The 26,891-nt window shown below is 36.3% G+C and overlaps 1 protein-coding gene across 4 annotated transcripts in view; it reads right to left on the bottom strand.

Annotated features, from left to right (window-relative positions):
* Memo1 (mediator of cell motility 1) overlaps positions 1–26,891 on the bottom strand; it is a 113,876-nt gene that overhangs the window by 39,302 nt on the left and 47,683 nt on the right. For all 4 annotated transcript variants that reach the window (XM_063230205.1, XM_063230188.1, XM_063230208.1 and 1 more), the window contains 4 exons: positions 20,207–20,288; positions 16,196–16,264; positions 7,448–7,560; positions 4,326–4,437 (listed from right to left, as the gene is read on the bottom strand). In XM_063230205.1, coding sequence (XP_063086275.1) covers positions 4,326–4,437; positions 7,448–7,560; positions 16,196–16,264; positions 20,207–20,288 — 376 coding nt within the window. The remainder of the gene's footprint in view (positions 1–4,325; positions 4,438–7,447; positions 7,561–16,195; positions 16,265–20,206; positions 20,289–26,891) is intronic.

Below are 26,891 nucleotides of genomic sequence, written 5' to 3'. Positions count from 1 at the left end.
CCAGGGCCTTATGCCTGCCAGGCAAGAACTCTACCACTGAGCCACAATCCCAGTCCCTTAAACTGTAATTTCTATATATTCTAACTTAACCTTCCTCAAAAGTAATTATATGTAATAGTAAAAATTAAGAATTTCAATATGAAAGATAATACAGTATAAAAAAGAACAAAACAATGTATATGACACAGTTTCATTTACAATGTTTTAATTGTAACAAGCATATGTTACATAGGTATGAAAATTTACAGAAACAAATATATGTTGATGTATTCATAACCTTTTTCATGGGCAGTAAACACTGATTCAATTAAACAAGACAGACATTCACTGTTTGCTTTGTATTTCTTGATTGCATTCGTATTTGCAAACAATGCACACATATTTCTTAACTACCAATTGAGTTAATTAAGTAACAGGATGAGTCACTTTATGTTTCTTTCTTTATACTATTTTCCAGAAAGTTCTAAAGAATATCATTTTTTTAAAAATCTATTTAATAGGGGCTGGGGACTTAGCTCAGTGATATAAGTGCCTGCCTGTCAAGCATGAGGGTCATGAGTTCAATCCTCAGTACAAAAAAAAAAAAATCTATTTAATAAGATGGATTTGGAAAATAAACAAAAATTTAAAAATCTAAGATAAAAGAATTATAAACATCTTAAACATTCAGTTTTTAAAAATCATAATTAAAACAGTAAAAAGGCCAGGGAAAAGTTTTAAACTTACATGTTAAAAATGTATTCTAAAAGGTAGTATATAAACATACTAGTGGCATATATAGTCAATGAAGTAGAGTTAAAATGATAGTTAAATATTTCATGATATGAAAAGTAGTACTTAGAAACTTTTACCCTATTTTGGGGAAAAAAGTATTAAAAACGGGAAGATAGTGACTACTGCATTCAACAATGAGTGACTAAAATGCTTCTGCCCAATGCTGGGCACAGAGACGACAGTACAGACGAGCTGCCATGGGCAGAGGACAGACCAGGGAATCACCACGCAAAGGAAACAGGCCTGTACCGCATTCAATGAGCATCTGCTTAAGCAGCCAACATTAGACCTCTAACCACTCAATGGCACTCCTCTCATCAAAAGTAGAGTCAATGTCTCCCTGACCTGGAATTTCATCTTGTTAACTGCTTTGGTCAGTAGACTATATCATGAAGTGAAACTGTACCAGTTCTGGACTTAGATATTAAAAAGCAGAAAGTTTGTTCTTTTGCCTAATTGCTACCCTCAACTGCTGTACAAGGCAGTCCAAGACTTTCCTGCTGAAGAGGTTAGACCTTGTGGAAACAGGCCCTAAGGGTGAGTGTCATGTGGAAAGAGATGAGAACCCGGGAGAAATGAAGTGCCTCAGGAGAAAACCACCACCAGGACCCAGACAGGAAGTGAGGGCAGCCCGGAGTCATCAGCCTGTATCAACCTACCTCAAATGATGGCATTCACCACCAAACCAGAAAATCATGAGGCTGAAGAGACTTGTTATGTTACAACACATACAGTCAAACCCGTATCTCTGTGCTAGGTGTGGTGGCACATGCCTGTAATCTCAGCACTCAGCAGACTGAGGCAGGAGGGTCACGGCAAGTTTGAGGCCAGCCTGCACTACATAGTGAGTTCAGAGTCAACCTAAACTACAAGACCCCGTCTCAAAAAACCAAACCAAAACAAAAAACTAGTATTTGGATGTGGGGTGCTTCCATAAGAGAAACTTACAGCACTGGCTTCTGGGACTCAGGAAGGTAGACACTGCAAAGGCAGGAAGGAGCTCCGGGACTGCAAGGAAGACCACCGCTGTGACGCTGATGGTCATCAGCTCTCTTGATAGCACAGTGATAAGAAACACTTACTTTATAACCCAGAAGTTCCTGGTTAGAAGTGTTTTCTTTACACTCTGCTTGTGTTATTCAGGAACACAGAACTGATACAGGTTGTAAATCCAAGTATTTACAAGGTGTTACCTATCTAAGAGCAGTAGTATTAAAGATCCTAATGTAACGCAGGAGCAGTTTACCACCTTTAGAGGTGGGCACTAGGTAGCACACAATGATAACCCAGTTATTTGGAAAGCTAAGGTAAAAGGATCACAAATAAAGGGCATCCTAAGCAACTCAATGAGACCCTATTTCAAACGTTTTGGAAAAGAAAGGGCCCAGGAAATAGCTCAATAGTAAAACACTTGCCTAGCATATACAAGGCCCTGGGTTCAACTGCCAGGATTGCAAGAAAAATAAAAGTGGAAGGATTATGAATATGAATTGTGTTTGAGGGCTCCAAGTTTTTATTTTCCTAAATTCCCTAAAGTTCATATATTTTACTTTTGAAGTAACAATAAAAATGTTATTTTGCTAGAATCTACCTTCAGATATTATTGTTAGTTTACTGGGCCTATTGTATTAAAATGTATTAGTATAAATTTTATTTTTTTATTTCTTTATTTTTAAAATAGGCAAATATTTCAGCAAATAAAAATTTTCTATAACCTTTAGAGAATAAAGAATGGGAAGTTCACACCAGGCATAGTGGTGCAAACCGATAATCCCACCACTCCAGAGGCTGAGGCAAGAAGATCGCTACCAGCTCAAGCCTAGCTGGGACTACACAGAGTTTAAGGCCAGCCTAAAAGACATAGTAAAAAGCTGTTGTCGCAGAAAAAAACAAAAAAAAATGGGGGTGGTGTTTCTGATTATACTACAGTCTAAAATACATATGGATTCACAATTTCTGGAGAAATAGAATTTGTTTGTTTGTTTGTTTGTTTGGTCTTTTTGAGACAGGGTCTTGCTGTGCAGTTCATGCTGGCCCAGAGTTTACTTTTAGCCTGGGCTGATTTTGAACTTGCAACAATCCTCCTGCCTCAGCCTCTACAGTGCTGGGATTATAGGCATGAGCCACCACGCCAAGCCTGAGAAACAGAATTATTAAAAGATTACCTAAAATTATAATTTAATATTACACTTATTTTTAGAAATTTCTTAAAAGCTATATATTTCCTCATGGTTAATGTGAACATGTGAACAAAAGGCTAAGACAAGTAAACAGTACTTTGAATAAAAACACCTGAAAAGATGATAATAATGGCCTACACCAATAAGAGAACACTGCATTGAAATAAAAAGTCATACACATTTAGCATTAAAAAGATATCAACTATCCCCGGTACGGATAAAAAAAGTTAAAAAAAAAAAAAGATATCAACTACATAAAATTCCAGGAGGAGAAAACATTCCATCTTAATAATATAAAAAAGCCTTCATTTTTACTGGTCGTAAATATGGCCAACAGTTAAGTAAGCCACATCAGCATATAAAATGCTAATATGACTTTAGACTTCATTAATATATTTAAATGATATGTACTGAGGACCTACAGTGCACCACATACTTTTTAAAGAGAATACAAAGAACAGGCTCACTAAGGGTATATTTCACATATTCAGAACAAGTCAAAGTATGTTTGAAATACAAAGTGTTTATTAAGGAAATGATAGAAAAACTTAAAGAAATGTGACTTACAAAAGAGAATAGTTTCTAGTTCAAATGCCATGCTAAAAAAAGAAAACACCTGAAACAACTTTTTCATTTTACCAAAATAAATGACAATATTCTGGACAAAGTGCTAGACGTGGAGTACACAATGTAAAGCGAAATGGACATTGTGCCTGTCCCCACTCTGCTTTTAAGTCTAATGAGCACCCTATTATAGGAAGACCTTCAGTAAGTACAAAACAATCTGTCATGTACATCTGTCAAGCATAATAAAAGAGATTTAAGTATGTCATATAAGGTTGAAATAAATGACCTCCAAAGCTATTTCCAAATATAAAATTTTAAGATTACTGCCAGCACTGTACAACAAAAGAAGGCAGTAAATATTCTGTGATACAGAAATGTCTAAAGAATAAAATATTAAGCAAATCAAGATACAAATAATCGGGGCTGGGGATTTAGCTCAGTGGCATAAGCACCTGCCTTGCAAGCAGGCAGTCGTGAGTTCGATCCCCGGTACCGATAAAAAGGAAAAAGACCCAAAAAAAAAAAAAAAAAGATACAAATAATTACAAGCCTACCCACATAGTTTTTTCATATTTCCACCTAAAAAAGCATTAATTGCTCTGTTCAATCTTTATAGACTTAAAGTATTTAAAAATCAATTTATATATTTAAAAACTTAAAATCCCAATTTTTTACTTCATTTCTAAATAAAATTTAAAAATTTTAATCTCCTTACCCTAATCATCATCTTACCCTAGGTGAAATAATTCCACGGAAATCAGTGTCTATGACTTCTCTGAGATTTCTTATATTAAATCAACATACCTTTCCATGGCTTTAGCTGTATAAGGCAAATGCATTTCAATACTGTGTTCATCTTCATCTGTCTGCAGAGACATACGTTCAAACATTCCTGTCTTCCATAGCTCTCCATAAACTAAAGATATTTCAAAACATATTAAAACAAATATATCAATGTATATCTTTGTCCTGCGAAATTCCACCCAATAACACAAAACTTCATGCTTAGGCAAGCAACAAAAGCAACACATTACTGTCCTTCATTATTAATGAGGAGATGCTAATTTTTATATATCAATTAAAATACATGTAAAAACTTATTCACATTTGTGTATGCTACATAATTATATAAAAATAGCTTTATAATCAGTAACTTTCAATATTTCTAAAGTCGTATCTAGATCTAGATTTTTCTTTGACTTTAATCAGTGTATACTAGCAAAAGCATAGCTAATTAGAATTCCTACCAAAATATAAGAAAGCCACTGGTATATTCATAGAGGAGGTTAATAAAAGTCTTTGGGGTTTGTTTTTTAATAGTATGTGTGATACTATTCCACACTTCAGATTTCTACCGTATGAAAGACAGAAAACCTCTACTTAGAATGATATTTCCCTCAAAATTAAGCTTATGGCATAGATCAAAACATAAATGCAGGTAGGCACAGCAACATACACCTATAGTCCTGGTACTTGGGAGACTGAAGCAAGAGGATCACTAGTTCAAGGTCCGCCTGGTTTACAGAGAAAGTTCAAAGCCAACCTGGACTACATAGTGAGATACTATCTCAAAAAATAAAAAGTAATTTAAAAAAATTTCTAAACAGTTTAATAGACCATAAATTCACCGCACTACCATGTCAATTTAAAATGACCTAGTAGTCCAGGCCTTTCTAATAGCCGAGCATGGTGGAGTACACCTGTAAGCCCTCAGCACCCAGGAGGCTGGGGCAGGAGAAACATCACAAGTTCAAGGACAGCCTGGGCTTCACAGAGTTCGAGGCCAGCCTGAACTACACCAGACCCTGTCTCAAAACAAAACAACAGATCGTTCTGGTAAACTGTACTTAAAATGGATATTGTAGAGCAAGAAAAGACGAAATTTGGCACATAAAAACGAGATATAAGATTATTTTAATGAAGTCTTTAAATAGGTTTACCAGTATCAAAGAAAGAAATAGTGATATGCTCTTCTCCATAAAATTATACTCAGTTAAAAATTTTCCATTTCTTTATTTGCTGGCTATCCAAAACCACAATTTTCTGAATGGCCCAACAAAGTTTTAAAACGAAAGTATATGCCCTAAAACCATCTCAAGGTATAAAGTTAGTAAAACTCTAGCTTCATTAGTAGAATATATTCTAACAACAAATTGTTAACACTCTATGATACTCATGGGCTGGGAATTTAGCTCAGAGGCATAAGCACCTGCCTGGCAAACACGAGGTCATGAGTTTGATCCTCAGTACAAAAAAAAAAAACTACTCTACAGTACTCAAATATTCATATATAGAAACCAAGGCTTAAAATTTTTAAAAAGCTAGTGATTTTTTTTTGTAAATGCAATCTCTCATTCTATAGAAGAAACTGCTGCAAAATTAATTCAAACAATAATTGCATTCCTAACATAAAGTGAACTGAAGGATACATAACCAAGTTCACAACAGTAGTTAGTTTGGTGAACGTAAACTAAGTTCAAGCTGAAAGAAAGCTCTAAGATAATAAGTACATCAGTATTTGAGGTACTGTTTTCTCTATCAGTGATAGCAAACCTTTCAGAGGTTTCAATGATACAAACAACTCAATGTAGCACACGTGCCATAGGTTCACAACCCCTGCCCTACGCTGCTCTGTAATTTTTAATTTATTCTCTCTAGCCTGAACAATACCTTAATAAGATCAAAAGGTTTTGTAACTGTAGTGTAAGAAAAACTAAACAAAAATTTGACTTCTAGGATCCTATGGTAAAAACATAAATAAATAAAATCAAAATGATAGCCATGCATAAAAGTAAGGTATAAGGAGCACATGGCGGTACATGCCTATAATCCCAGCACTCTGGGAGCCTGAGGCAGGACATCACAAATTAAGCCCAGCTTGGGTAACCTAGCAACTTAGATCTGTCTCAAAATAAAAAAGAACTTTGGAGGTAGCTCAGGTCAAAACCTTAGGTTCAAATCAAGAAAGACAAAGGCCAAAAAAAAAAAGCACTAATAAAACAAAAATAAGGGAAGGAAAGAAAGGAGACAAGAAGGCAGGGGAGGACTAGGGAAGGCAGGGGAGAGAAAAGGAGCACAGAGGAGGTCAGAAAGATTTCTATAGCACCTTTCAGAGTTTCACAACGACAGTCTCATTTTTTCCCATAAAAATCATATAGAGGAAACAAAGGCATTATCGTAACTATTTACAGTGAGAAAATTGATATATACAGAAGTAAAATATCATAGCCGGTATCTTTCATCAAACTAGTATGGATACTCATTTCTCCTGTCAAGGCACCATGAATACACAGTACTTCCCTAAGTATAAATTTAACCACTACAGTCTGGAGACTAGTGGGAGTGGCAGATTTTTGTAGCTAGCAAGAAAACAGTAATTATTGCTTTGTTTTGGTATAACGTGGTATGGTGCGGTACGGTGCAGTGCGGTGCGGTTGACACAGCGTCTCACTATGTAGTAGAAGGTGCCCTTGAACTTACTTACGCAGCCCAGGCTGGTATGGAACCATAGCTATCCTCGTCCCTCAGCCTCTCCAGGGCTGGGATACAGGCATACACCACCACCCCTGGCTCAATACTAGTTAGCTTTAAGAATATGGAATATTTTCTTTGTTTTCATTGAATACAGATTAGTTACAACAAAATTTATTTTTAAAACTGAAATATAACATCACTTTTTTTTAAGTTTTAAATTAAATTACAGTTGGGTGTGGTGGCTCATGCCTGTAATCCCAGGACACAGGAGACTACGGCAGGAGAACTGGTAAGAGTTCGAGACTGGCTTGGACTACACGTCCAAGTGAGCTCAAGGCCAGCCAGAACTGTATAGCGAGACCCTGTCTTAAAAATCTTTAAAAACAATTAAATTACAATTCCTACTGAAAGAACGTAGCTGTTTGAAAACCGTAAGATCTCGGTATACTTACTCTTTTGGTCAATACGCAGGTCATACAGAGGTGTCCTGTATATATCCACACTGGACAGTGCACATCGAGAGAGGGGCACATGATGTGAAGGCCCGAGGATGAAAATTCTTCGGCTAGAACACACAACAAAAAACACAGAATGATTACACTTCTGCATAAGTCTTGCTAAATATAAGAAAAAAAATAAGTAATTCTAAAAAGTTCCTTGTTCTTTCTTGACCTGCTTTCATTACCTACTGTTATTATAAGGGCTAAAACTATGTTCTCCCAAAACTCATGTATTAAAGTCCCAATGCCCAGTTCTTGCTTATGTAATCTGACGTGGCAAGAAGATCTTTAAAGAATTTATTAAGTTAAATTAGGTCACCAAGATAGGATCCTAATCAGTATAACTGATGTTCTTATATAAGAAGAGAAAACACCAGGGGCATTCCAGAACAGCATGACAATCACGATTTGAAAAGGTAGCAAGAGGTGACCAAAGGAAAGGCTCAGAAAAACCAACCCTACCAGCACCTTAACACTAGACTCAGCCTCTAAAACTGTGAGAAAACAAACTTCTCTTGTTTGAGCCACCCAGCCCATGGTACTTTGTAATGGCAGCCCTAGCAAACTAATACTCTACTAATTTGCTCCTCGGTTATTTTAAGTTCAACTCCTTATTCCTGTCTTTGTAGAAAGCTTTTAACAGAATCATGCTCAATACTTCAAAACACCAGCTATTGGTTTTTACAGTAAACCGACTTTTGTGCATAAAGTCATTTCTGTATTCATAACTAAGATTTTCAATAGCCATCTTTTATTAATTGAATTTTAAAGATTTCAGCTACTAAAAAGTTCAAAATTCTAATACCTACTAAGATCTACCACCATTTTAATAACAGAATAATGGTATAAAATTCTAAAAAATCCATTTGAATAGTACTAAAATTATTTCCACATTTCTTCCATGGCAGAGGAAAAAAAGCATCTTGTTGAGAAGAATTCTGTTAACAAGCTTGCTCTATTCTCACTCAAATAGCAGTCATTCTCAAAAACAAAGACACTTGATTATGTGTTATCTACCCTACAGTCTACCTTAAAAAAGAACTCAGGGCTACCTGTAGCTTACATCTTTCCAATCCTTTTTCCCTTATAGTAGGAAGAAAATTAATATCCTTTCATTTTACCTAAAACAGGCAAACCAGGCCTAGAATCTGAATTCCAAAGCTATCAATTTTCTTTGTTCTCTAAGATTCATACAAACCAATCTTACTTCACTACACACAAACAAAAACACTTAGACTCAGAAAATGTAACTATAAGAAGAAGAAAACATGTGATAGGCTATGGACCTACAAATTAAGTACCACTCATTGCTCAGTTAAAGACTGAAGACCAAGAAATAACCCAGTCCTTGACATTAAAAATTTATAATCCAAGGAATGTATGCTTTAGCAATATATTTATTTTTATAAAATTTCTATTACTGGGGCAAGAAAATTAATATATTTTTTGCTACATGTTACTTCCTATGCTGTGGAGAAAAAGAGCAGGCTGAGAAGTATGGATGAGAAGAGCCAAGGCCCGCCCTCCCTCCCTCCCATAAGCGACTGGCTGGTGCAGAGAAACACAGGCTGCGGGGAGGGCTAGTCAAGTAAAACAGAATTTCACACTTATAGTGTTTAGGGTTTCACTGACTGGGCAGGCCCAAACTCAGTAGTCTGAGCATCTATTTAGAGGATGACAATATGCAATGCAGCATCTATGGGAGATCTCCTTCTGAAGGTGGTAGCCATTGTTAATTCCCTATTATCTTGCTTTACTGTCCTGTATTGTTTTCATTATTTGGTTATGTTTTATTTTGTTTTGTTGATTTTATTATATCTGATAGCATAGGCAACTATTTCGAAGAAGACAAGATATATTATGGTAGCTTTTGGGTTATTTGTTTGTTTATTTTGCTATCGAGGATCAAACTCAAGACCTTGCATTTGTCAGGCAGGCACTTATGCCGCTGAGCTAAACCTCCGGCTTATGGTAGCTATTTTGGATTTACTATTATTGTTTTGAACTCTTATATTGTGTTCATTGTTTTGTTTTTATTGGTTCTATTCTGTTCTGCTGTGTTTTGTTTGCTTTTCCTATGCCTGATGGTATGAGCACTATTTTGAAGACAACAAGAGATATTATGGTAGATACTGTTGATTTCCTGTTGCCTTGTTCTGAAATCACATATTACTTATACTGTCTTGTTTTGATAGGCTTTATTCTGTTTTATTTTACTTAGCTTTATTCTCTTGAAAATAAAAAAATTATTTAAAAAAGTATGGATCAATGATTCACAGTTTATGGAGTTCTAAAATCTTTTCAAGAGATTACAGCCAGCAAGCAATATAACATTTTATTTTCAGGTCATTTCTGGTCTCTTCTACTTTTCTCCTTCCTATGTGTTATTAGCACTGTAATAATCACTTCTTGTCATCACTTTGATCATCAATTAAATAACCATTTCAGAAAAACAGACCAAATTTACAGATCTTTAAATGAACAGAACTAAGAAATACCATTCTGTTCTTAACAGCATATATACACACACATATATATACCTGCACATGTACACAAATTATATATATATATATATATATATATATATATATTTACACACACAAAATTGATTTTTTTAAAAATCTCATCAGATGATATAGGCAATTCTTTTTAAGATAGCAAGAGGCATTATGGTAACCATTGTTGATCACCTTGTATTTTGTTTTTACATTATGTATTATGTCCATCCTTTTGATTTGACTGACTCTGTCCTGTTATGTCACATTTGGTTTTACTCTCTTCAAAAAAAAGTAGTAAGAACAGTGGGAGTAATAAAACCCAAAATGTATAATTGTCATTGTACAAAAGAGAGGAAAAGAAAGTGCTCTAAAGGACATAACTGCATGTATATTTAAGTGTATAAGATAGGTAACCATATTACTGAGTTTTATTGGATCATTGAACAGAACTGTTTGCAGTCTCACTGTTTGAATGTCCACTCCATATGCTTTAATTTTGTAACTTGAACAACTATTTCTAAGATGACAATATGTAATCTATTAACTAGTGATTTCTTAAGTGTTTATTTTTTCTGAAATTCTGTATAACTTGTATCCTTTTTCTGTTTTTTTTTTTTTTTCTCCTTAAATAAAATTTTTTTTAAAAAATCTCATCAGGGGTCTAGTTCACACTTCTATCCCTAGCACTCCAGAGGCTCAGGCAAAAGGACTGCAGTGTACGAGGCTAGCCTGGGCTGCATAGTTAGTTCAAGGATAGCCTGAACTACACAAGGAGACCCTATCCAAAAAGCACCCGCCCATTAAAGTCTAATACATATGTAATGGTAATTAAGAAATGTTTAGGACTCTTGAATACATGTCAAGCATAAAATGAACTAAGAACCAAATAGGTAGGGCAGGATGCAGTGGCCTGAGTCTGGAGTCCCAGCTACTCAGGAAGCTGAGGCAAGAGGATAGCTTCGGCCCAGCCCAGGGGTTCAAGGCCAGCTTGATGAAACCTCCATCTCCTTTAAAATATAAATTTAAAGGAAGGAGAAAAAAGGACTCACATATGAAAAATGGCATTTTTCTGATAGAGAAATGACTTCTAGGCCTAAGTTCCGTGCACTAACCATTTGTGCCACTGGAGCTCCTGAACTATGACAAGACAGAAGGACTTAATATTTAAAATCAGAACCCTCCCAGATGATCTAAGAAATATAAAATACTAAATATCTGTAAATGTCAATCTAGACTCCCACAGCACAGAAAAATTTCATAAGTAATACCAATATAGAAATGGCTAAACGATGAACACTGCTCCAAAAATAAACACTGGTGGTCTGTTGGAAGCCTGATTAACTTCTCTGATACCTGACTACTTTCCTGGCTTGCAGTTTTATATAACCCACCCTACATGAGAGAAAAAGAGCCCCTACCAATCTGCTTTCCCAAGAGATTCTTTCCAATTTAGTGGAAACTTACCCATGGCCAAGATAGTGAAGTTCCACATTTCATTTAAAGAAATACTGAGAAAACACAGTTTAATCTCATCAATATTAAATCCTTAGAAGTGATGTACCCATCAGGGGCTGTGCTATATTCCTGTCATTCTAGCTGCTTGAGAAGCTGAGGCAGCACTGCCAGAGTAAAGCCACCCTGGCAACCTAGCTAGACCCTGTCTCAAAAAAGATGAAAGTAAAAAGGGCTGGGATAAACCAGGCATGGTGGCTCATACCTGTAATCACATCACTCAGGAGGCTGAGGCAGGTGGATCCTTGCAAGTTTGATACCAGCCTAGGTTACAAAGTGAGCTCAAGGCCACCCTGAACTGCACAGAGACCCTGTCTCAAAAAAAAAGGACTGGGATACAGCTCAGTGGTAGAGGGCTCCTGAGTTCAATCCCCAGCACTGACCCCCCTACAAAAGTGATACTTTAACATTCACAAATAGCTAGATACCATTAAAAAGGAAAAGGGGGACATGTTAAGTCAATGATAATCTCAAAATAGGTTTCTTTCTTAGCTAAATCCTAACAGCAGTATTAGGTAGGGTACACTAAAGTTCATGTAATTTTGTTTTTTGCTAGATTGCTAGATCCACAAACACCAAGGCCATAGGCATATGAGTACTATGGGTAGTAAGAGCATGCCATCTTCCCTCTAATTACAGTGTGCTTTGTCTTTATCTTCAAAGGAATGCTTCTCAATATTAGCATATCCTGGCTGTTGCTACATAAGTAAAGTAAAAGAAACCTTTAAAAAAAAAAAAAAAACCTTTGATATGAAATAATGGGAGGGATCACAAGCACTGTCCTAGAGGTAAATGTAGTTTACATGTGAACAGCTCAAGAATTCACATTTATCAAACTACTATGATCAGGAGAATCTGTGTGCTTAATATATAAACCTCTGTATACAAGATACTTAGTATTTTTTCACTACTTATTCCAACTATTGGAACATAGGTAATATGTTCCAGTATAATGACATACGGCCCCAAATGAAAATTCTCTTCTTCTGTCCTGTAAACCTTTCCGGAAAATATGAATTAAAGTCAAACTTATAAGTACTGAATTCTAAGTAACTGTACATCCTGAATTTTTCATTAAGTTTAGGAGTAGTCAGGAAAAGATTTTACAATCATCAATTCACAAGAGAACTTAATTAAATGTTCCATTTAGAAATTTCTTAAAAGCCAAGTGACCTTTTTGACTACAAATCACCTCATTTCACTTTCATTCTTTTAAGCCTTTCATGATTTTTCATGGTCGAAGGGTAAAATCTAAAATGCACAGTTTTAGAGTCCAACATGAATTGGTACCTTCCTGTGTTACTCTCTGCACCATTCCCCATTATGAACCTCTGGGTATACACTGGTTTTCTACAGCTCCTTGATAACATTAACAACTATGCCTACTTCACACATGGTACAATTAATTCCCTGTTCTTTGCTAGCTTGGCTTAAAAATCAGTTTCTGAGATGTCTTCTCCAATGTTCCCATAATTTAAATCAAATCACCCTCTTAAGATCTATCACAGCAGTAATCAAAGTGTGAATTGTTACTCCTGTTATTCCCAGTGCTTTACAGTATACAAAATTAAAACTACTTTCATCAGGAAGTTACCTGCCTCACACTGTATTAGGATTTGCACATAAAGTGCAAAAAGGAGGGTGGGGAAAACTGCTGCTACACTAGAAAAATGATTAAAGTGAAACTAACATACATTCGTAGTTTTATGTTTTCCCTTTATTCACAGGTTTTTGTTTTTGTTTTTGGTACCAGGGATCAAACTCACAACTTTATGCTTGCCAGGCAGGCACTTATGCCACTGAGCTAAATCCCTGGCAGCCCCGAGAGGTTTTTTTTTAAGGCCAACTTTAACTAATTTCATTAAAAAATCTTGAGCCTTTAGAATGCAATTTAACACTTTATATGATAAAAAAAATTAGGTATTTTGCAGAATTTCACCAAAAATGAACAAACTGAGCCTCCCACTTCAAAGAAAAACTGACATATTTAATGCCAATGATAAAACTGTAGCTGTCAAGTGAAGATAAAAGGTTTTTAAAATTCCGTACAAATTTCACTGCTTTGTTTTGATTGGCTTTGTTTTGTTTTGTTTTGCTGGGTTTTATTATCTTTAAAATAAAAAATAAAAAATAAATCAAACTTGTGCCCAGGGATATAGGTCAGCAGCATAGTACCTGCCTGGTAAGCACAAGATCCTGAGTTTGATTCCCAGTACAATAAAAAAAAGTCATACTTGTACCCCACTTCTTGTGTTTTGTTTTGTTTTGTTTTGTTTTGTTTTGTTTTGGTTTGGTTTGGTTTGGTTTGGTTTGGTTTGTTTTGTTTTGTTCTGAGACAGGGTCTCACTACATAGCTCAGGTTGATCTTGAGCTAATATTGTAGCCCAGCCTGACCTCAAACTCCCAGTAATCCTCCTGCTTCAGCTTCCCAAATGATGGGATTATAAGCGTGTACCATCAAGGCTGCACTGTGTTCCACTACTTTTAAGTTCTAAAAAGTAACAGGATATCATTTACATTTTTAGAAGGGGATATCGACTGGCATGGAGAAAATGGATTACTATGCAAAATAATAATGCAAACTAGTCACACAGAATTTAAGCTTCTCTCTTGGATCAACTCTCATATTTTTCTCCTCTATAGTTGTCAAACTTCCCAAAAGGACGTTTTTCCTCCATTTTTCCAAAAGACTATTAGAACCCTGCAGTTCACAGAGAGGACCACTTGCAAGAGTCAGGGTATTTTTGGCTTTTGTTTTGCCTTTTTTTGAGACAGGATTTCATTATGCAGTTTAGTCTGGCCTTCAACTCACTTTGTAGCCTAGATTGGCCTCGAACTGACCACAGTCCTCCTACCTCAGCCTCCTGAGTGCACCACCATGCCAGCCTTGTCATTATTTTTACACTTAAACCTTATAAATTTATTTATTTACACTTAGACGTTGATAAATTTATTTATGCAGGGTCTGACTATTATATAATTACATGAATTATTTGATAACATATTACCAATTAATTTATCTGCTTCCAACTACATCCCTTATCTTCTATTTAGTCCTTCATCAGCCTTCAGTGTCTTTTTCCTCCCCCATTCTTTTTTCTTTTATATCAATTTATTTAATTCATATTTTACACTCTACCAACATGGACTCCACACTACTTTACACATTTCTACTTTAAGTCTAATTCTAGGGGAATACCTCTAGTAAATGATATTATCAAAATTCTTCCAAAAAGAAAGATATTGGAAAAGCTATTATTTAAACTAACTTTGATTATAGCTGGTTAATAACCTCAATTGAAAGAATCTTTCAAAAGTCTTCAAAAGTTTCAACTTAATCCCTCATTTCTGCTTAATTTATGAAATACATTAAGTTGCATATTAGGTAATTAAGATATATTTGTTAAAGACACTTCCCAAAAACGTCATGTGTAAGGCAGGACTAATCAAAGCTTCACTACTTGGCAATTCTATTTTACTTCTTTTTAACACAAGTATAATATAATATGAAGAGAATATTAACATAAAAATTAAAAAGCAGGATTTTTTTCCCTTTAGTTTAAATAATTATTCAAAGGTAAACAAGTGGGTTACGGGTGATTTTTTTGAACTTACACCTGCTGTGAGTTACTTATTTTAAATTACTATGTTAGTTTTCTACTAGTACAGTTTACCTAACAATGTACCTTTGATAGAATCAAGATGGTCATCTTATCTATTCAGTTAAGTATTAGATATTCAGTTTAAATATCTAATATTATATATGGTAGCCTATATAAGTAAATAAACTATTTAAATAAACTACTCAGCAAAGATATTTGGGTGGCTATTCAGAGCAGGAGCATTTGAAATCTGCAAGCTTGTTATTTTCAAGTAACATATTACTTAGTCCATCTTAACTTCTTAGAAAGTGTTTTTAAAAAATTAATTTCAGGGGCTCAGCGGCATAAGTACCTGCCTTGTAAGCAGGCAGTCGTGAGTTCGATCCCTGGTACCGATAAAAAGGGAAAAAGAAAAAAAAAAAAAATTAATTTCAGAGGATTGCAAATTCAGTCCTACCCTGGGCAATTTAATGATTTACCAAAACCTGGTCCCAAAACAAACGTAGGGTCCCAGGGGTGGGTGATTCAGTATGAAGTCCCTTAGTTCAATTCCCACTAACCCCATACACACACACCAAAAAAAAGCTAATTTCAAAGCTAACAGTGAAATATTAAGAACTAACACACTTCAAATAATTCACTGCCTAATTCTTAAAATATTTCAAGTATAGTACCTTACACTGTCAATGAAAAATTATTCTTTTAGTGATCACAATTTTAAAATATAACTTATTAACTTGCAATAATTAGGGCTTTGCATTTTTCTTAAAATGCTCATCTCTAGATTTTCAAAGAAAAATAAAAAACTAAAATAACCTTCTAATAGATTCAGAAGGAAACAATTTACTAACCAAAGCAGAGTTCAAGTCATAATTGAGTACATAACAGCAACAGAAATAAAAAACAAATTACTTGTGTAATAAAGCAATTATTACATAATTCCCACACTTCTCCCACTTAAAACTAAATAAACTGGGCCAGGGATTTAGCTCACTGACCTAAGCATCTGCCTGGCAGGCATGAGGTCATGAGTTCGATCCCCGGTACCAAAAAAAAAAAAAAAAAAAAAAACTAAATAAATTACTTACGTAATAGATGGATCAACTTGTTTGTAAGCATGGGCAGCACATGACCCACAGTATGTATATCCTGCATGGCTACGAAAGAAGCATAATTTTTCCATTAATTATGAGTTTCAAAATCAAGATATTCTGATTAAAAAACCTTTAGAAAAAAATATAGTAACTATGGCAAACGTAGCAAAATTGGTACATGTATTAAAAACCATGCAAAGATCACATAATTTGTTCCATTTTAAACTTTAAAAGTATTTTGTTCTCTGCATCTTTTTTTTTTAAATTATTCTTTTCTGTTTGTTTTTTTGACATAGGCTCTTACTAAGTAGTCCAAGCTGGTCTTAAATGTACTAACCCAGGACAGCCTCAAACTTGCGGCAATAGGCGTACACTACCACACCTGACTGTTCCAGGACCTTGTTACCCACCACGCTGTCCGCTACTTGTCTTCCGCCTTGTACCACTGCCATGCTGCCCTATCCTGAAGACAGCTGACTATGGACTAAAACCACTACAAACTATAAGCCAAATCAAACCTTTCTTCCTACAATTTCTGGGTGTCAAGTAGTGAATCTCAGCAAAGACAAAGCCACCAAGACAGATTTTGGTACCAGAGAAGTGGGGTTGTTGCTGTAACTACCTGAAAAATTTGAAGACACAGGCTGCAGGAGCAGCGCTAGAATACTGTAAACCAAGCTTGATGGGAGATTATGGTGGAAACTCAGATGAGAATGCTTTGTTTTGTTGTTTTCTGTTTAGTCTTTAAAAAAAAAAAAAGCAATCCAGCCAGGCGTGCTGGTGCATGCTTGTAATCCCAGGACTTGGAAGGCTGAGGCAGGAGTATCACTGTGAGTTCAAGGCCAGCCTGAACTGCATAATGAGACCCTGTCTCAAAAAAGACCAAAAAAAAAAAAAAACCCAATCCAAAATGGCCAGGCTCAGGGGTTTTCAACTGGGAACAAAGACTTCACTGGCAGTTGTACTCTGGACCATGTGTTAGGCTCTGACAGAAAATTTGTATTCATTTTGCTCCTGTCCTAAAATTTTCAGGAAGACTGAGATAAGGAGTGGCAACGTAAGAAATCTGGCACTGAAAATTTCAAAGCTGTCTACTGTTGAGGCCAACTCCACCTTGAGAATCAAGAGTAAAAACCTCAACTTAATGACTTTAAAACTTTTGAGTTTAAGGCCAAGGATTTAGCACAGTGGCAAAAGCACCTGCCTGGCAAGTGTGAGGCTATTAGCTTTTAAAAAAAAAAACAAAAACAAAAAAAACTTTTGAGTTTGGCCAGAAAGTAAAGTTAGGGCCTGCAAAGATAGAGCAGAGGGAAGTTTGATTGATAAAATAATCAGCATTTTAAAAAGCAAAGTCTTTTGGAATAGGCACTAGGAAAAATACCTCATGAGAATATGAGAAGCCACTAAGGCTCCATCCTTTACAAACCTAAAAGTGCAAAAGGAAAAGACTTTGCTGTGAGAAAAGATTCCCAAGGCACGCCGTTGAAGAGGCGATACCTAGAGAACTGATTCCCAACGGGTTTCAGTTTGTATGAGCGCTCAGCCAGCCAGGCAGGCACTCTGCCTCCGCAGTCACCAACAATATGCAAAAGGACTTTGGTGACTATTCCAGCAGGCTGGCTGCACACTTTTGTGTCATTCATGTGGTGCTACACAATGCAAGTGGAGTCAGAAAGGTTTACAAGCGGATTTCAGAAGAGCGCCTGGGAGACCAGGCAATGTGCCCCAAAGAGAGCAGTTAGTAAAGCTGTGAGTGTGAACCCGAAAGCACAGGGGAGACCCCAGAAAGTTGAAAAGCCAGAAAGGTGGAATGTCTGAAGAAATCACAAGCACTGAACAAAGCCAGCAGTGTCATGGAGGCAGGGCCACGCAAGCCCTTTAAGTTCACATATCACCACCACTTACCCCGAGTGCTGGACACGGACCTACTGGAGTTAACGTTTGCCCCTGGGGGTTTCAGCACTGCTTTGGTCCTATTCCTTTTTATCCCCTTACTTTTTTTAGAATGGAAATATTTACTCTAGGGGCTGGGGATTTAGCTCAGCGGCATAAGCACCTGCCTTGCAAGCAGGCGGTCGTGAGTTCGATCCCTGGTACCAATAAAAATGAAAAAGGAAAAAAAAAAAAGAAATATTTACTCTCTGCCTTTGTATGCTCAAAAAGTGTTTAATTGTCTTTTTGATTTTCATAGGAGTCCACAGAAAAGAGCTTGCCTGAAATCTCAGAGGAAACTTTCTACTTAAGACTTTTCAGCAATGCTGAAACTATTAGAATTTTGGCAAATCTTTAATATTCTGCATAAAGAGATGCACATGAGTCTTTTGGAGACCAGGGGTAGAATGTTATGGTTTGTATTAGATGTCCTCCACCCAAAGCTTCATACAACCTTATTTGGATGTCCTCCACCCAAAGCTTCATACAACCTTCATACAACCTTGATGATGACCTAATCATCAACCTAGGGGATGATTAGGTCATGGGGGCTTGATACTCAATAGTGGACTAATCAATCTATCTCTCCCGATTCTCCATTGATCTCCTTGTATTCTGCCAGCCACACTGTGAACCGTTTCTTCTCTGCCATGTCCCACTGCCCTTCAACCCTTCTTGGAACCACCTAACTATGAACTGAAACCGCTACACACTCCAACCCAAAATAAACCTTTCCTCCTCAGCACTGAAGGTGTTGGGTATTAAGTCTCAGTAATAAGATGGGAACTAAGACAGAAAATGTAACACAAATTTAAATTGAGCTGGAGATTAACTTACTGGCAGAGAAGGTAAGAGGCCTCAGTACCACAAAAACAAATAAATCAGGCTTATCAGTCTAAAGATAGGACTAGTAAGCAAAAACAAAATATTTGATATTATCCAATCAGATGAGTAAAAATAACAGAATGAACAAGAATAAATTCTCCTATCAAGAGATATAATCTATGTATAATGTAAATTAAAAGAAAAAAAGAATCCAGTAATTTTTTTAATATTTATGGTTGAAAATATTTATAGGTAAATAATTTTCTAACCTGAAAATATATGCTAAGAATTAGCCACAGGAAGAGGTAGCCAATCAAAATAAAATAAATCCAATCAAATAAAATAGAATTCACTAGGATACAATACTTCAAAAGAAGTAGTACAAGTGACCACTAAATACATGGAAAAAATGTTCAGTGTCACTGGCCATTAGAGATGCAAATAAAAACAACACTGAGCATTTACCTTACTCTAGAAAAAATGCCCATCAAGAAATCAAATAATAACAAATGCTATGGGCTACAAGGAAAAAGAAACCCTTCTACAGTATTGGTGGGAATGTAAACTAATACACTACTATGGAAATAAGTATGGAGAGTCCTCAAAAAAAACTAAAACTGAAAATTCCATCTGACCCAGCTAGTCCCCCTCTAGGTATCTTCCCAAAAGAGTTAAAGATATATTACAGTAATATATGCATACCTAAGTTTACAGAAACACAATTCATAGGTGAACGTGCTATTGGCACGGGGCCGGATAGAGGAGGCAGATCAATGGGGGCACATCCTGGGGACAGTCTACCATGCTGGTGTTCCTCCCCTGGGAGCACTCTGGATCCAGCTGTCACAAAGTGAGCAGCTTTGCTCTCCCATGCCCTTCCATCCTAACATTCCTAACTGGGAAACAGCCACAATCACTGAAGCTGAGCCACAATACACTACTCCTCCTTTAAGTTCAGGTATTTTGTACTGGTAAGAAGAAAGCTGACCAATATATTACCAAAATTAATTTGAAAATACTGTATTTGAAGAAATCATGAGGCCAACTGCTTTAAGTGAAAACCACATTAATTGCGAAAACTAAGGTCTTCAGCTCATCAATACAGCATCTTTTTTGTGTGTTTAATTCAACTTACAGATAATTCATTTTATGTTTAATTCAACTTTCATAATAATAAATACCTTCTTGGTGAATAATCATTTATTAATAATAATGAATGATTTTTTGGTGGAAACACTTAAAACTTACGGTGCAATAATGGCTCTAGCAGGTCTTTTTGTAGATTGTACTTGTGAAAGCCAACCTTCTAGCTGTGCATTCAGCTGCGGGCCTATAAAAAAACAAAGAACAAAATTGGAACCAGTAAAGCAATGTACTGCAGACACCTCCTGCTCCTCACTCCTAACAAAGCAAACACAAAATTATACTAAAATTGGGAAAAAACTGAGAGCACTGTTCCTAACATCAAAAACAAGACAACATGAGTCCACTCTCACAACTCTTGTTCAGCAATAACAGTTAGGCAAGAGAACGAAATAAAAGGGATACAAATAGGAGAGCAAGAGATCAAATAATCTCTACTTGCAGACAATATGGCAATCCCCACTTAAATAACCCTGAACACTCCATCAAGAGTTTTAGGGGTCATAAACACTTTCAGCAATGTAACAGGATAAATAACAATATTTTTAAAAATTGAAAATTTTTCTATACACCAATAATGAACTAGCTGGAAAGGCAAACATTCCATTCACAGAAACATTAAAAAATTAAATTAAATTAAATTAAATACCTAGGAATCAGCCAATCAAGGTGAAATATCGCTACATTTCTAAAGAAAATTTCAAAAACACTGAATAAATAAATTAAAGACATCAGAAGACTCAAAGATGCAATCATATAACCAAATACTATAAAGGCATAAACAATGCTACAGATCTATCTTTACTGCACACAAAAAAGTCCATCAATGCTAACTGAGCTAACAAATCAATGTTAACAATAATATCCATTATTAAAAATCTAGATTAAGATAAACAAAATCAAACTATTAAAAATTATGATTTGACCAGTAAAACTCATACTACAGAAAATAGGATATATACAACCAATCTGGCAAAGTTCCTCTATTAGCAAAACAGGATTTCCTCTTCTACTTCATTTTTCCCAAAGTGTGATACTCATTACTGAATTTCTGGTAGACTAAATCAAAGAAGAACACATTCCAGAAAAGCTATCAAGAAAAGAACAAAACATTCACCAACTAACTAATATCTTTCTTTATAATTCTTCTCCAAAGAACCAAACGTACTAGTTTCAATAGTTTTTGCTATTTTCTCTATGCTGATTGCTTCAGCACTTACCATATCTTCTAGAGAAGTCACACTGGCTTTTAAAATAATTAATATAAAGCAAATTTTGGGACATGGTGGCACACATCTGAGAGGCTGAGGTGGGTGGATTGCTATGAGTTTGAGGCCAGTCTGCGTTATATAATGAGTTCAAGGCCAGCTTGAATTACATAGCAAGACCCTCTCTCAAGAAACCAAAAATAAAAATAAAAAATCCTTTATACCTACTGAGTAAACCTCATACTTGAAGATGAACACAAAAATTCCCCATTTGTACCACAATGCAAATTTAGTTTTTGAGCATTTGTTCCAGTTTGTTTAAAACCTGATTCACCAAGCACTACTAGTACCACATTTGCAGTTCATCCATCTAAAGAACTATGTTTCTGGGCTGGGGAAGTGGCTCAGTGGTAAAGCTCTTGCCTTGCACACATAGGGCCCTGGTTTGATCCCCAACATCATGAAAAAAGAGGGGAGGGAACTGTTTCTGATTGAACCACCACGTAATGTAGACAATAAGAATCCTAGCAAGCTCTTCCAACTGGCCAAGAAACACACCTAATATCGACTAAGAGATAAACAGGAGTAACACAGGTATCAGATATGCAGTAAACTTTAAAAAGCCAGGTAGGCATAGCAGTTTTCACAATAGAAGGTTCAATCCCTAGTAAAATACATGGAAAAAAAAATAAATAACTGGGTATTTATACTCAGCTATTCGGTAAGCTAAGGTGGGAGGATCTCTTGAGGCCCAGGAATTCAAGGTAATGTGGGCAACATAGCTAGGCCCTGTCTTTAAATAAACTCATGTATTTATAAAAATAAAATAAGGGGCTAGATGGATGATAGTGTCAGCACCAAAGACAATATGAAGAAAAATCATAAAATTTTATTTCTAAAATGAAGACTTAATTCAGACAAACTGAAAGTTATAGTAACAAGGCTATCAAATAAAATAGCTAGAAAAGAGAGCCTTAAGTTTAGATCAAAGAAAGAAACATAGATTTCAAGGTAATGAGTTGCAAAATCAAGAAAATGAATAAACAGCCTCCTGGAGGTGGACAGACTGGCAGTGGCAGTACAAACGTTACAACAGTCTTGAGATAGAGACACAGTAGAACATAAACCAATAACGGAGAAAAAGACCTGCCACTCAGGAGATAAAGGGAAAATACAGTACAAAGGAGGTAAAGAGATGACATCCTTAAGAACATGAAGAGAACTTACATCTGTTTATATCAGATAAATACAACAAGAAGAGAGTTACAATGACAGTGAGTGGATTTTTGTTTTTTGGTGGCTGGAAGTAAAAGCTGAATTACAGGTAGCTACAGACAAACTGAGTTATAGAAAAACAAAAAGAAAATGAAAAGTATGCCATATGTGGGTCTCCCAATTTGAAGTCCATAACCCCTTAAACAGAATTTATTAACTTTATGAAAACAACACTAGGCATTAACAATCATACTTTAAAGCCCACACAACACATGCGGTGGCCCCCAACCCATACCAGAGATGGAACTCACGACCTGGCGCTTGCCATGCGAGTGCTTATGTCACTGAGCTAAATCCCCAGCCCTGCCATTTATTAATGTCACATGAAAGTCAACATTGACATATTCAGTAACATGTTTCTTAAACTGTAGCCAAATAGGAAATAACCTAAATTTAAAAGTGCATTTTTCAAAGATAAGTAATTTCTATGCTTTTTCTCTACATATTCACATTAAGCATACAGGCTAATAATACTTATAGCTTGCTCCATGGAATTCAAACCAGTATTTCGTGTTTTAAAGGAGAATGGAAGGGTTGGGGGTGTAGCTCAGTGGTAGATCACTTGCCAGGCATGAGCAAGGCACTGGGTTCATTCCCTAATACTAGAGAGACAGAGACAGAGACAGAGACAGAGACAGAGACAGAGACTGAGACAGAGACTGAGACTGAGAGACAGACAGACATACAGAGACAGAAAGAGACAGGGAGAATGGAATTAAAAACATTAGCATTTGGTATGGCAGCACAACTTTCATCTCAGAACATCAAAGCTACTTCTAAACATCTATTAATTTTGGCCTTTGTAAACATGTTTACTGCAACAGAACACAAGCATGAACATGAGTATGCTGCATCATTACAACACACAAAACAATTTAGAATATTCGTGGGGCTGGGCATTTACTTCAGAGACAGATCGCTTGCCTAACTCTTGACAATGCCACGTACGTCAATAAAACCAGGCATGGCATAAATACATACACATATAGATATATGTGTACATACATGTTCAATATATGTTCAATGCTCAGTAATTACAGTAAACTGGAATAACAGAAATTATTTTGCATAAAGAACTTCAGGATGAAAAGCAGGTTTACTTGTTACTTGCTTTTTTTTTGAGGTATTCAATCTAAACTTCAATAATTGTAATGCAGAAAAAATTCAAAGTATCAATTTTTTTATTCTATTAGGGAAAAATAATTCTGCTAAAGCAAAAACTATGCACAAAGTAGCCAATACAATAAAACATACCATTTTCAATTAATTTATACCTGATGTTTGATTCAAAAAAGTAGCAACAATATACAAGAAAACACTGCAAAGTACAAAGACAAGAAAACTCAAAATATATAGTATACCTAAAATGTGTTAAGCACACTATTGGCTTCTTCAAAATAGTCTTATGGGGCTGGGGTTGTAAATCAATAGTACATCATGCACTTAGCATGCATCTGTCTCTTTCACAAACACGCATGCACACACGCGCGCACACACTATTTTGGCTAACTCATAGTAACCTTATAACATCATCTTTAGCTTACAGGTAAATAGAAAATGAATTTCTGCAAGGGAATAAAGCTAATACATGACAACACTAAGAGCCTGAGTCCTGCTGGTCTGATTTGGTATTCTCCCACTACATCACACTAATCTAAAAGGTAAGTGGCTCGGGTTCTAGTCCAGCTTTCCTACTAACCAGAACTGAGCTTTGAAAGGGTTTTGGCCCAGACAAGACTCTGTAGCCAGAAAAGCCTCAACCGGAACCAGGGAGCTCCTATCTCCCCCGCCCCTAGGGATTTACCTGTGACTCTATCTCCCCCCACCCTTAGGAATCTGCCCTTGGCGCCAAACGTGTGCCAATGAGATGCCTGTGCATCTCTAATGGCCTTAAGGCATTACCCTAAGCTTAGGCTACTTATATACCCCCCCCTCCACACCACGTGTCCGCCACAGAGAAAGCCGGACTGCAGCCGGGGGCAGGGGTTTGCTGGTTCTCTCTCTCCGTGTTCTCAGGCCTCTTTTGTTTTATACTTCTCATCTTTTGGATGTAATCCTATCAAGCCTCAATTTCCTTTTCTGTGAAATTCAAGATGGTAAAACTCAATGATGTCAGTAATTCTAAGTTAAGAGGTAGAATTATTTGTGTTTATGCTTAAAGAGAGAATCATAAACATATACAAGCATTTTTCTAAGTATGCCTGCACCATCAGCTTTTATTCTGTATTTCTCTCAAATTTTATCACAAACTAAGCCAGACATGGTGGCACACACCTGTAACCCTAGTATTTGGGAAGCTAAGTCAGAAACAGCACCGCAAGCTCAAGGTCAAACCAAGACCTTGTCACTGTCATTAATAAGATAATTTAATGACTATTAAGAAATTACCTTTCCTGATGAAACTCCAGAAATAATCACTCTGAAGAATAGCTTTAAAAATTACTAATCTCAGTATGTTTTGATCATCAAAAGAATCATCATAGGGCATTTATTAACTGACAAAAATATTTCTAAGACTTTATTTAAGGTTGGAGTTCCAATGAAAAATGATGGGTCCCCTATGTGGTATGGTAACTGCACAAAATGAGCCCAGAACATGTTATACCGGATATGCTAGTTAATTTTATGTACCAATTTGGACTCGGCCACAAGGGCTCCCAGTTATTTGCTCAAGTCTTACTGTGAGGGTATTTCTGGAAGAGATTAACATCTGAATGGATAGGCTGAGTGAAGCACTTTGCCTCTCTAATGTGGGTGGATTTTATCCAATTAGTTGAAGGAAAGAATAGAACAGAAAAAAACGTTGACCCCCTTCTGCCCAACTGCTCAGGAGCTAAAATAGCACATTTTTCCTGCCTTCACGTTCAAACTGGGAAGTGTCCATTCCTAGGTTTTCTGGCTGGGATATGAACCTTCATCACCCGCTCAAGGCTAATGTGTTGAAGTCTTGCTCCCCACTGCAGCAGTAGACCACATCCATTGCAAAAGTGGGCCTCAGGAAGATGACTGAATCATAAGGTCTCTCCCTTCAAGAGTCCATTAATCCATTAAAGGAGTCACAGCTTAATGGGCTACTAAGTAGCAGTAGTAGTAGTACTAGTAGAAATTTTGGAAATGGGGTATGGAGGCATACCTTCAAAGGATATATTTTGTCCCTGGCCTGTACATACCAATACATACCATATTGATTCTGTTTTTCTAAAGAACATTGACTAATACACCTGGATGCAAGAAAGCTATCAGGACCACCTCAAAAGAATTCAGAAGCAACCTTAAAGACACTCCTACTGGCTAACCAGGGGGGAAACTATCTTTTAAATCCTGACTTCACAATGACACTTGAAAAAAATACAGTAAAACCTTGCCTTGCAAGTAACCTGTTCCACAAGTGTTCTGCAAGATGAGAAAACACATCTAATAAACTTTCACTTGGATGTTTTCCAATACTAACGCATGTCACCGAACATCACAGGATCACAACTTAGGGGTTCTTCCCTTTCTTCTCTGTCCCTGCTTGACTCTGTCTCTCTCTGCCTGTCTCTCTGTCTTGTTATTCTCTCGGGCGAGACTGTAAGTGATCAAGAGCTTACTAAGAAGATCTGCAGAGGAGGAGGAGGAGGAAAAGGCAGAGAAATCCCTCTCTTCAAATGAGATTACAAAGATGTGCAGAATGTGGTAAGCAGAGCAAAATTTTGTAGAAAAGCACCACCCAAATAAGGCTCTGGCAATGAATCTGTTTGACGACAATGCAATGTCACATTTCTGAGAAATCCTCAAAGGAAGGCAAAAACAAATGACATTTGATAGATTCATTATTAAAGTTGCATGAAAAGAAAAAGATTCAGCACTGCTTCCATTAGTGACAGTAAAGTCATCCTATACAAAACTCTCCTCTCTCGCCTCCCGCCTCCCAAACACCAGCCGCAAAGGTTTTCAAAGGTTAAAAAAAGTAATTTATTTTTCTATATATTTTGTATTTTCTTTATTATTTTGTTTTCTACAACCGTATTGCAATCATTTTCAAATGAATAACTATGCCTGTGGAAGGAATATCTGAGTTTCCATTATTTTTATGAGGAAATTCCCTTTGATATACCATTGCTTTAAATTACAAGCATGCTTCTGGAATGAATTATGCTCACAAGCCAAGATTTTACTGTACTCTTTCTTTACTTCTTTAGAAAACAGCAGGGAAAAAAAAAAAATTTTTTTTTTTTTGGTCTTTTTCCTTTTTATTGGTACCGGGGATTGGACTCATGACTGCCTGCTTGTAAGGCAGGCGCTTATGCCACTGAGCTAAATCCCCA

The sequence above is a fragment of the Cavia porcellus genome, unplaced genomic scaffold (assembly GCF_034190915.1).
Source record: "Cavia porcellus strain 051 isolate PalLab524CR breed Dunkin Hartley unplaced genomic scaffold, mCavPor4.1 scaffold_1, whole genome shotgun sequence".
In the NCBI taxonomy this organism is placed as follows: domain Eukaryota; kingdom Metazoa; phylum Chordata; class Mammalia; order Rodentia; family Caviidae; genus Cavia; species Cavia porcellus.
Note: the sequence above shows the minus strand (reverse complement) of the source record. Positions and strands in the feature narration are given on the sequence as shown.